The sequence below is a fragment of the Vespa velutina genome, chromosome 6, assembly GCF_912470025.1.
Source record: "Vespa velutina chromosome 6, iVesVel2.1, whole genome shotgun sequence".
Classification (NCBI taxonomy): domain Eukaryota; kingdom Metazoa; phylum Arthropoda; class Insecta; order Hymenoptera; family Vespidae; genus Vespa; species Vespa velutina.
Genome location: NC_062193.1, coordinates 4,852,113 through 4,864,612, shown reverse-complemented (window position 1 = coordinate 4,864,612; position 12,500 = coordinate 4,852,113). Strand labels below are relative to the sequence as shown.

The 12,500-nt window shown below is 36.9% G+C and overlaps 1 protein-coding gene across 10 annotated transcripts in view; it reads left to right on the top strand.

The window, feature by feature from the left end:
- Nucleotides 1-12,500, top strand: part of LOC124949858 (forkhead box protein O-like) — a 113,839-nt gene that overhangs the window by 76,434 nt on the left and 24,905 nt on the right. For 8 of the 10 annotated variants that reach the window (XM_047495623.1, XM_047495622.1, XM_047495618.1 and 5 more), the window contains exons 3-8: nt 729-853; nt 1,134-1,328; nt 1,556-1,671; nt 1,801-2,042; nt 2,280-2,735; nt 3,040-3,370. In XM_047495623.1, coding sequence (XP_047351579.1) covers nt 729-853; nt 1,134-1,328; nt 1,556-1,671; nt 1,801-2,042; nt 2,280-2,735; nt 3,040-3,267 — 1,362 coding nt within the window. In that variant the 3' untranslated portion in view covers nt 3,268-3,370. Of the gene's footprint in view, nt 1-728; nt 854-1,133; nt 1,329-1,555; nt 1,672-1,800; nt 2,043-2,279; nt 2,736-3,039; nt 3,371-11,548; nt 11,568-11,653; nt 12,114-12,500 lie in introns of those variants that run through there. The other 2 variants (XM_047495619.1, XM_047495620.1) reach the window with 2 other exon arrangements.

Below are 12,500 nucleotides of genomic sequence, written 5' to 3'. Positions count from 1 at the left end.
CTCGTTCTCTTTACAGTCGCGAATTTAGTAGGTTGCGTCAGGGTGTATCATTCGTAGGAAAGAGAAACTAAAGGAAATTGTTATAGTTTCTCCGCGATACTTTCATATTAGGACAGAAAGCTTTCCGAAATTTTTCGAGAATGGAGGAGTACACCCTGTCGTAGCCGATTCAATTTGCCTAATGAAGAAAGCGAGGGACGAGCTAGGCGAGCCGATAAAACGTTACCCCTCTTCTTTCTCTCTCTCTCTCTCTCTCTCTCTCTCTCTTTCTCTCTTTCTCTCAAACACTCTATCTCTATCTCTCTTCCTCGCTCTTCTGCTGTTTCTGCCTTCGAATCGATTCCGTTTCATGCCTTTGACAGAGTTATTGCGTTTCTATACCCCGTTACGTGTGTGCCCTTCCTTTTTACTCTTTCCTTTCTCTCTCTCTCTCTCTCTCTCTCTCTCTCTCTCTCTCTCTCTCTCTCTTTCTATTCTTTTTTTTTGTTTCTCTGTTATTTTTCTATGCGACTAACCGATAGAAAGGACAAACGTTGCCTCAAGCACAATTAGCAAGATATATATATATATATATATGTATATATGTGTTATGATTTTACAAATTAATAATAAAATCATTCGCGTATATAGAAATATTGACGTAAATTAATATGTATTTATTCTATTATCACAATTCGCGACGATTAAAAATATGAAAAATATTTTTCATAAATATATTTATCTTTCAGAATTCCATAAGACACAACCTGTCGTTGCATTGCAAATTCATGAGAGTACAGAATGAGGGAACGGGAAAGAGTTCATGGTGGATGATCAATCATGATGCTAAACCCGGAAAATCACCACGACGTAGGTAAGTTGAAATATTATTATCATAATTTATATCATATTATTATTATTTTTTTTCTTCTTCTTTTTTTTTTTTTTTTTTTTTTTTTTTTTTTTTTCCGGCAAATAATTCGACATTTATCAGATAAGTTCTCGCTCATTTTTCCATAATAATTCTTAATAATTCCAACGTAAGGGATCATCAAGTATTGATCTTTAAGGGATCATTATTCCTCTTCTTATTATTATATATGTATTATGTATCTGTACGTCTACACGTTAATATGAAATAAAATATCGTGCAGAGCTACGTCAATGGAGACGAGCAAATTTGAAAAAAGACGTGGTCGAGTTAAGAAGAAGGTCGAAGCATTGAGAAACGGAGTTTTGCAAGCTGATGCTACACCAAGCCCAAGTAGCAGCGTCAGCGAGGGTTTGGATCTTTTCCCTGACAGTCCACTTCATCCAGCCAGTGGATTTCAACTTTCACCGGACTTTCGGTGAGTCATCTTGGATACGAAAGGATACGATATCGTTCCTGAACCTTATCTATCTATCTATCTATCTATCTATCTATTCTCTATACCCATACCCATTCCGCATTCTGTCTTTTGTTGGAATATTTTAAAAGAAAAACTTTTTCGTATAATAATATATATATATATAATAATATATAATAATATATATATATATATATTATTATTATATATACATATATTTCCAATAGACCTCGAGCATCGAGTAACGCGTCCTCCAGTGGTCGATTGAGTCCAATTCCTGCGGTTTACGGGGAACCAGAATGGACACCAACCTATACGCCATCTTACAGTCCGGAACAGTTAGGTTCGTACGAAGTGTTACGGTCATGATAGCTTTTTCACTGCTCTATTATATCTACTTATCGATTTTATAAGAAATTTTATCACGCTTCTATATATTTATATATATATATCCTATAATTAATCGATTTAGACACGATCCTGGCCGGTAGCCTCGCGGAAACCATGAAACTGGAATCGTATCAAATGTATCAAACGTCACCCCCTAATCATCAGCAACAAACTGGCCCACCACCTTCTTACTTCGATACGCAATACCAGAGAAACAATACTCTACGCACTGGTTCGTCATCTTTCGGACTTCCACCTACGCCACAGCCCAGTAGTCAACAGAGGTGCCCGATACATCGTTTACAGGCTTGCGCTTGTCAGATGGTGAATATATATATATATATATTTACAAAGTGTTTTATTGTGTTTTTTTAACTTTCTTTTTGTTTCTTTCTTTTTTTTTTCCCCCACCCTTGAATATCGGTCAACGAACGCGGAACCAAAGAAACGAATCGAAAGGGAAAAAAAAAAGAAAATATAACGTATTTTTTTGTCGATCAAACAATCTCATACATAGATCACGTAAACGTTATTTTGTATCTTTATTTTCGATACGTTTAGAACCTGAGTCCGGTGTCTGGAATGTCACCGTCATATCAACAGAACGAACCAAGCCCAACGGCGCTGAGTAATAGTCAACAACAAACGATCCAGTATATGATTCAGAATCAACAACGGCAACAGCAACAACAACAGCAGCAACAGCAGCAGCAACAGCAGCAGCAGCAGCAACAACAACAACAGCAACAACAACAACAACAGCAGCAACAGCAGCAGCAGCAACAACAGCAACGACATCAACAACAGCAACAGCAGCAGCAACAACAGCAACAACAACAGCAAGTACAAAATGGTCCAACGGGAGTAAGTCCGCCGCACACACCTTCCCCATGTGATTCAACGCCAAGTACAATGATGGGACAATTAATGGGTGCCCTTAATAATTCAGCCCTGCTCGATGATCTCAATATTAACATCGAAACGTTGCACGGTGGATTTGATTGTAACGTCGAAGAGGTTAGTTTTTTTCTTCTTTTTTTTTCTTTTTTCCCCCCCCTTACGTATACTTTTGTTTTCCGAATAGAAACTTACGTCGTTAGTTTTTAATTTAATTTAAAAAAACGATCGAACAATTTTTTTTTCTTTTTAATAAAAGACATAATAAATGTTAAAAGTGAATAACGTCGATTAAATGATTCGAGATAAAACTATATAATGATTTAGCCTATCATCACTGTCTTAAACGATACTTTTATTATTTATTTCATTAATATATTTGTAATAAATATGTTCATTTTGTTTATTTTGTTAACGATAATAGGTAATAAATCACGAGCTTTCGATGGATGAAACATTGGATTTCAATTTTCAACAAGGCGTAATGGGTACTGCGGCGATTCAAGTTAGCGACGGTAACATCGTCGGACAAAATGGTATAGTTTCTCAAAATAATGTTGGGGTTGGTACGGCTACCGGAAATGCACCAGCGGGAGTTTACATGAGCACCAATGCGGCGACTCCCGCGGCACCACCTTCTTGGGTTCACTAGCAGTGGACCCCTCTGCCCTCGACACCACCATTGTCCTTACCAATTCCATCGACCAACATCGATGGATGGGACAATTATTGCGGGATGTCGGAGGGACAATTCGGTTAGTAAAAAATTATTCTTCTTATTTCTTTTTTTTTTCTTTTTTTCTTTAATTATCTTCTTAGGATTTATCGATCGTTCTAGGATCGCTTGATTTTCATTGCACCTTTTGTTTATTCGTAAATATTTCTTTTTTTTTTTTTTTTGCCTTCTTCATTTTTCTCTCACGAGAAACTTACGTACGTATTATCTCGGGGTGAGGGGTCGAAGTGGAGGGGCTGGGATGTGGGATTAAAGATTGAGAGGAAATCGTCGTGCGAAATATCGAATCGAACGATATTTTTCGAGAAGCATCGAACGAACGAACGAACGAACGAACGACAATCGATATATATTCCGAAGGTATGGAAATACCCTTTAATGCCGGTCGCGTCCATATGCGGAATAATATTTGCTCTCTCTCGAGCCATAACAATGGTCTCGCGAACGGTGTTTAATAAACCGCGTCGGAGTTATACCTCCGTTTTGTATACTAGTTCGTACGTGCCGTCACATTTATATATCATACTGCCACCTGTTTTGTTCGATATCATTGTTGACTTGTGCGCTATGCATTTTACCCATCGCACAAGCTTCGTGTATTCGCGAGAGCTATCCAATTATTTTCATCGTTCTCTCGAGCGTTTTATCCTTCGAAAATCGAAAGATATAACACGTATGGTATGATGGTACGTACCTTCTTCTATCCTGTCGAAGTGATTAAACGTTTTAGTAGCATTTAATTTTGATGATACGATGGGAATCATATTTTTCTCTTTTCTTTTTCTCTCTTTCTTTTTTGTTTTTGTTTTCTCTCTCTTTCTCTTTTTTCCTTTATCTTTTTCTTTTCACTTTGATTTTTCTTTTTTTTTTTTCTTTTTTTTTCTTTCCTTTTTATTTTCTTTTTTTTTCCTTACCAAAAGGAACTTTTAATACGGATGGTTCGAGGAGGAAACGATTTTCTTTTTTAAGAACATTTACTGGATATTGTTTTTCTTTTCTTCTTTTTTTTTCTATGGATATGCGTTATGTGAAATTTCACGTAATAGCAGTAGTATAGTAGTAGTCGTAGTAGTAGTAGTAGTAGTAGTAGTAGTAGTAATAATAATAATTGTAGTAGTAGTAGCTGGTAGTAGGAGTAGTAGAAATGCAAGTAAAATTGTCATGAATAGGGGGTTTTGATATCGTTACTAACTTTTTACGGAATTCGTTTCTGCGAAGGACACCCTTAAACGCGACGTTTATTACATTCGCGTTAGAGAATACTTTTTGTCACTTCGTATAGCGTTGATTGCGATAACGGGAACGTTACGGCCTTTGCCTTTTCGAAAAAAGCTCACTGCAATTATTCTGCAAGACTTGCGATAGAAGTTACAAGAGCGTGGGAGAAAGAGAGAATCCCTTTTTACGCAATCGCTTGTACGGAATAAAAGGAAGGTCGGAGGGAACGAACGACAGTCCCTCCTCGCAAAAAATGAGTTTCGTCGGTGTTGAACGCATGTAACAAAACCTCCGGCTAAAATAATTCGCGCTTCGCTCCTTTTAATCTTTACCGTACACGCACACAGTGTTGTACCGTGTAATTACGGTTTTATCCACGGCATCTCGACTCACGTACCTCGCGGCTTCAACGCAAATGGAAATGAAAATGGAGAAAGAGAGTGGTATGCGACACCGTGATAAAGGATTATCAACATTTGCATTACGCTTTTGCTAAAGAGGGAAAGAGATATCTCTCTCTCTCTCTTTCTCCTTCTCTCCATCTCTCTCTCTCTCTCTCTCTCTCTCTCTCTCTTGGCAACGTGTTATCGTTCAAATCGTAGTACGATGCATTGCCCGTCATCCGAGAAATGATAACAAAAGGCATCCTGGCGTGCCCCTGGTGAAGATGAGAGAGAGAGAGAGAGAGAGAGAGAGAGAGAGAGAGAGAGAGAGAGAGAGAGAGGGTGGAGGTAACAGGGAGGCGGGATATCCCTTATTATTTTTCTCTTTTTATTTATTTATTTATTTATTTTTTCTTTTCCTTCTTCTTTATTTTTCTTTCGGCAGAGAGAACTTTTCTACGAATTTTACGAGTATCCCTGTTGCTCTTAATGCTTGCCTTCTTTATTTATTTCTTTATTTTTCTTTATTCTTTGTTTTTTTCTTTTTTCTTTTTTTTTTTTTCTTCTCATCCTTCGAAAAGTTTCATCGAAAAATTTCGATCGAACGATTCTCGTTCTTACACAGATAACGACAAATGTACGTATGCATGATACATATGTGAACGTACTTATATGCGTGTAAACGAACGAGACGAGACGAGACGAATAGAGACGAATAGAGACACAAACCCCACGTTCAAAGCACTTAAGTTACTTACGTACTTATACCGATAGGAAGGTAGAAAAATCGCTTCGTTGATCGCGTTAACCGTCCGCTTATACACTCGGACAAATTTCTCTACCGGTGGCAGACATTATTTACAGAGAGCGATATCGATTCGGATAGATATTAGCTTTTAGGAAAATATTTTTCACCGGTGGTAGACATACTGTTGGGAGGAAGGTAGAGAGAGTGGGGGAGAGGAGGAGGGAGGGGGGAGGGGAAGAAGAGGGAAAAAAAAAGCAAAAAAAAATATTGGCCCTGTGCGTTACGTGTACCGTTATATTACTGCCCCCGGCATATTTCAACAATTTATTCCGCATAGGTACATACACGACAAGATGTCTTTTTTGTTTTGCTATTCGTTTTGCTCCCCCTCTCCCTCCCCCGTCTCTTTCTCTCTCTCTCTCTCTCTCTTTGTCCCTAGCTGTATCCAACTTTCTCTTTCTCATTCGTTTTATTTATTTATTTTTTTTTTCTACGCATTACGGTAGCGACGGTATGTATCTGGGGTGAGGGGGGAGAGGGTGGTGTGTGTATACATATATAAAAAAAAATCGTTGGTAAAGTTAATATCAACGAGAAAGGACGAATTAATATATATATATATATATATATATATATATATATATATATATATATAATATAATATAATATAATATATCTTTGCCCTCGCCGATCTCTAACGAACGACTCGTTTCGTAATTTTGATTCGAGATTACTTTGATTATCGCGGTTAGGATTGTCATCGATAAGAATAGTTGGAGTCGTCGATGATTTAAAAAAAAAAAAATAAAAAAAAAACGAAAAGAAATGGAAGAAAGGAAGGAAGGAAGGAAGAAAGAAAGAACGAAAGGAGGAAAGAAACAAAGGATTAGAAAAAGGATGAAGTAAAAGAAAAGGAAAATGGAAAAAAAGGAAAAAAGAGGAAAGGTGCGCGAACGATCTCGAGTGGTGAAGGGAAAAGGGAAGCACTTAGCCGAAACTGCAGGAGTCTGAAAGTCAGCAGCTATTCGGCAGACGTCACTGGCGCCAGCGGACTACCTTAAACCTCTCCTTCTCCACCTCCTCCTCCTCCTCCTCCTCCTCCTCCTCCTCCTCCTCCTTCTATTTCTCCTTCTACTCCTTCTCCTTCTCTTCTTCCTCACTCCTTTTCCGCCCACCATGCCGACAATCTCATTCCCCAAAAGCGTCGCAAGAATTATAAAGTTGGTGAAGGAGCGACCGTGCGAGCGTCAGAAAGAAAGAGAGATAGGAGTGGAGGGAAGCGGGAGAGAGGGAGAGAGAGAAAGAGAAAGAGAAAGGAAAAAAGAAAGAAAAAGAGGACAGGGATAGGGACTTCTTGCCTCGACCGTGCTCGGAACTCCTGTCAGCCGAGTCACCTCCGAACTACCCTCATCCCTTTTCATCCCTTTTTATTCTCTCACTCACGAAGTTTCCCAGGAAAAGCCAATCTCTTCTAGATTTTCGATACAGTTAAGAATTTTGACCGGTAGTCGTGTTTCTCTCGAGAATCTGTACACGATTAGTGGGGCGGGGGGCGGGAGTGAGGAAGGGAAGGGTAAGTAGAGTTAGTTAGGTATGGATATTTAGATCGAAAAAGATCAATTTTATATTGGGACAATTGTATTGTACAAATTCGACAATAGAAAAGTAATGATAAGGGTACAAGGTCTTCTATCGCATTTATATTGTATTCTCTTATTGTCAACGTCGTCGTTTTTTTTTTTTTTTTTCTAATTTCTTTTTCTTTTCCCCCTTTTTTTTTTTCTTTTTTTTTCTTTTCTTTTATCAATCCGTTCGTAAAACTTCGACGTCGCTCTTTTTTCTTTCTTCTTTTTTTTTCCTCCCAACAACACCCTCCCCCCGCCCGCCGGTCGCTCTTTTATTTTTAGCTATCAGTATTATTATCGTCGTCGTTTTTGATAGATAGACGTAAAAGGGACTTTATGTTCTAACGATCGAATGTGTCTCATTCTATCTATTCGTTAACCTTGAGCTTATAATTTTCCTCTAGTCTCTTGTGGTCTATATAGGCTAACTCTACGCGTCGTTGACGACTTTAATCACCGTTATTATTTTTCACGGGATTCTCGCTACTGTTATAATACGATAACGATGATCGTTGGTCATGGCCAATTAACTTTCTATGGTACGGAAAGTATAAGTATAATATACCTACCTACGTTTGATCGTGTTCATCCGAGCGTAAATGCTTTTTTTTTTCTTTCCTTTTTCTATTTTTCTTTTTCTTTTTCTTTTTTTTTTTTTTTTTTTTGTTTTTTTTTTCGACACAAACGTACACACGACGACAATTGTGTTATTCCAGATCGCGAATACGACGATACTTCATATTTCGTTCCTTAGTTGCTGATACTATTATTATCATTGATCTTCGAAAATCTTTTATATGTAGGACCGATATATAGGAATAACGACGACGATTTTTTTTTAAACTTAAAAGATAGAATACATATGTATATCTTTAATTCATTTTTTTTCTTCCTTCCTTTTCTTTTTTTTTTTCTTTCTTTCTTTCTTTTTCCTTCTTTTTTTTCCCTTCCGCTATCTTCAGTATACGACGACAGGAAAGGAATAATATGCGCGCGTATGGGAGGACAAAAGTACGAGGGCAGTGATGGGGGAGGAGGAGGAGGAGGAGGAGGAGGAGGAGGAGGAGGAGAGAGGGAACGTTTAACGGAGAGTCGCGATCTCCTTCAAGTCGTTTCTTTCTTTCCTTCTTTTTTTTCGTCTTTGGATAACCGCGAATCTTCAACTCTCTCTCTCTCTCTCACTTCTCTTTTTTCTTTTTCTTTCTTTTTCTTTCGCGTTTCTTCGTTTCTCTCGCGAGAGAGTACATCTCTTCCGTACCTGTTTCTCGTGCCTGTGGGAGTGGTACTCGAACCAGACGACCTCGACGATTCCTTCGTAATGCCAACAAGGAATGCCGCCGGACACGCATTCCTACGTATAGAAATGTCGCGATGTGTCTACGCATGGAGAGGAAAAAGTCCAATGGTCGATGAAAAAAGAAGAAGAAGAAAAAGAAGAGGAGGAGGAGGAGGAGGAGGAGGAAAAGGAGATGACGTCGCGTGCATATTAGATAGACCAATGAAGAGAGAAAAAAAGAGAGAAAGAGGGATAGAGATAGATAGGTAGATAGATAGATAGATAAAGAGAGAGAGAAAGAGAAAGAGAACGCTACTGGTTAGAGTATACCTTCTTAGAGATTACTCCTTTGATAATAATCCATTGATGACGATTATACCTTTTTTTCCTTTATCCATAGTTACGCGTATATTATTTTACTCGTACGTTTACGCAAACGTTACAATTATATCTATTATATATAAGAAATTTTTATATACGTCAATACTTCTAACAATGTAATTAATATTTCTAATCGAACTAATTATGAAAATTACGAATTTAAAATATTCAAGAATATATATAAAAATATTTAAGATTTTTATAATGTTCTTTTTTTCTCCTTCTTCTTTTTTTTTTTTTTCCTTTCTTTCTTTTATTCTTTTTCGTTTTCTTTCTTTTCTTATCTTTTGGAATGTATGCCGCGTGGAAAAAGAAGAAGAAGAAGAAGAACAAGAAAAGGAGAACTAGTAGGAGAAGGAAGAACTAAGAGATGAAGGAAGAGGAGAAGGAGGAGGTGGAAGAATAGAAAGAGGAGGAGGAAATAGTAGTATTATATCTCTAGGAAGGGAAAGTTAACTATTTCATATGTGGGTACTACTACTCTGGTACTACGGAGGAGGAATATATTATTCGTTGAGAAATGACGTGGCGCCGAAATGCGTGCAAAAGAGGGTGATACGAAATATTGCCGGTCGTGCGTGCACGTATGTGGTGTATGTGTGTGTGTGTATGTATGTGTATATATATATGTATGTCTGTCGTCTCGTCTCGTCTCGTCTTGTCTCGTCTCGTCGACGGATCATCTGTGTCTGACACACATTGGCCTACTTTTCTCTCTCTCTCTCTTTCTCTCTCTCTCTCTCTCTCTCTCTGTTTCTTAGTAACGCGTTTCACATATATATACATACATAGGTAGATATGTAAGTATTCGTTTTACGTGTACACGTTTGCATTCGGGAACACGTCTTCTTCCTTTTCTTATCTCGACTTTGAGAAAGAGAGAGGGAGGGAGAGGGAGAGAGAGAGAGGGTGAGAGAGGGAGAGAGAGAGAGAGAGAGAGAAAAGTGGACCAGGATTACAACGAACGCTTTTCTTGGATCGTAAAAATGTTATATAGCCAAGCGTTCGCATAAGTTTCTTCTTATTTCGTTGGATTAAGATGGAACGAAAAAGGTCTCTACGTCTTTCTGTGTTGTGTTTTGTATATATGTAGTAGGCATATAGGCGACGACGTTCTTAATTCTTCGGTCGCCTTGCTAATGAAACGATTGCGTTAATAGTTTTATTTCATATATGGAGACGAGTTAACGAGCGATACCATCTAAGGATATCCCCGTCTTTTTATTTCCAATTTAACTTTATCGTTCTCTCCTTTGCCGTTTTTTTTTTTCTTCCATTTTTTTCCGCCTTTCTCTCTCTCTCTCTCTCTCTCTCCCCCTCTCTCTCTTTCTCTGTGTGTGTGTGATTTTTTTTTCTTTCGTTTCTTTTTTTAACAACGTATATATACATATATATCTCAACGCATTCAATGCGTCTCCAAAAAAAAAAAATTATCCAAATACTATATCTTCTCTGGGAGCGGATTATATATATATATATATATATATATATATATATATATATTTATTTATTTATTTATATATATATATATATATCATTATATATGTATTTATATGTATATATACATATTTTTTTTTTTTATTCATTTGATATAGCTGATGACGCCAAACAGGCGGTCACACAGGCACCATAGCAACGTAAACAATTTTGTCAATTGGCGTCATCCCGCGCAGCGTATGTGTTAAACGGTGTATGTATGTATATATGTATGTATGTATGTATGTACGTGTCGTATCATATTACCAAACAACAACAAAAAAAATAAAAAATAAAAAATAAAAAATAAAAGAAAAGAGAAAAATCACAGATCGATCGTATTATACGTAATATATTATATATTATGGTATAATCTAAAATCGATTGTATTCGTTAGAACATCGTAGTTGCATTTTGCATAGGGGCGGCATTCTATCGCGATGATTACGCAATGGCTATGAGAACTACGATGTTAAGCTTCGCGATCGATGAAAATCAAAAACGTTTTCGAAATTCAAATATATATCTGCGCAATATATACGCCAAGCTCACGGAAATTTGCATTGGCAATAAAATAGTGAAGTATAGAGCGAGAGAACGGCAAGTGCGGACGCACCGAAGATAACAAACGTTAAATCGACGATTCTTTAACCTTCAAACATTCAGAGAGTGAGAGAGAGAGAGAGAGAGAGAGAGAGAGAGAGAGAGAAAGAGAGACAGAGACAGAGAGGGGAAAAACGCATGTAGTTATTGCATTATGCATTTTATACAAATTAAACTAACACCGAACGAATAAATTTGATTCCCTTATTTTAATTCTTTTTCTTTTCTTATATCATTTGGTCTCTTTCTTTCTTTCCTTTTTTTTTTTTTTCTTTTTTTTTTCTTTTTATTTTACAATCACGGTTACACAGACACACAAACACATGCTCTCTCTCTCTCTCTCTCTCTCACACACACACACACACACATACAAAAGAAAAGAGATCAATTTTTGATCTTTTATATACAAATAATTTAATATTTTAATATATTATTTTTCTCCCCTTTTCTCTTTACAACGAGATTATCAATTTTTGCTTGTCGACAGGTAAATAAAGAGAATTAATCGAGGAATTAAGAAAGAATCTATCGTGATCGGCATTCAGCATTTCAACGTTCTTCGATTCTAACGTTTTTCTATTGGTTTTGATAGATTTGCCAAATCACTTGCAAGGCAAGGCTATGCTCTTTAGTTTCTTACGTTGTAAAGCGCATGAAAATATGTTCGGAGAATCAGACGAAGGAGGAATAAGAGGAATAAAAGAAGAATAAGAAGAAGAAGAAGAGGAGGAGGAGGAGGAGGAGGAGGAGAAGAAGGAGGAAGAGGAGGAGAAGAAGCAAGAGCACTTACGAAGTTTTCCTTGGCTGACGAATAGTCACTGCTAGCGTTTAAGTAACATTACGCAAGCATATATATACATATAGTGCGTAGGCCAAGCAAGGCGCCATCACATACAATATCTACCACCAAACGTGTTCCCTCTATTATATTTTGACCTTCAAAATGATCATTGCGTTGTTGCGTTAAAAAAGGAACAACAAGGAACGAAAACGGAAAAAAAAAAGAAGACCGAAAACAGAAACGGAAAAAAATAAAAGCGTACGATACGACAGACGGTTTTTTTTTTTTTTTTTTTTTTTTTTTTTTTTTTTTTTAAAGAAAATTACTTGCGTCAATTAACCGATAAGACTCGCTACGATATCCCGTGGCATTTTACGACTCCCTTTTTATTTTTGTTTCTTCTTTTTTTTTTTTTTTTTTTTTTTTTTTGATAGTCCAATAATTCTCGTTTTATTTTTACTCAATTTAGATACATATATACATACTTACTTACTTATATATATATATATATAACGGCTGACCTTAGTTCAGATAGCTTAGAAAAATACTATAATGCGACGTATTCGCACGTTAATAATACTCCATGAAAAATAATCATTATGAATAATCATTTCAGAAACGTGGAAGTTAACGTGTCGCATTTGTAACTTTTTAGTTA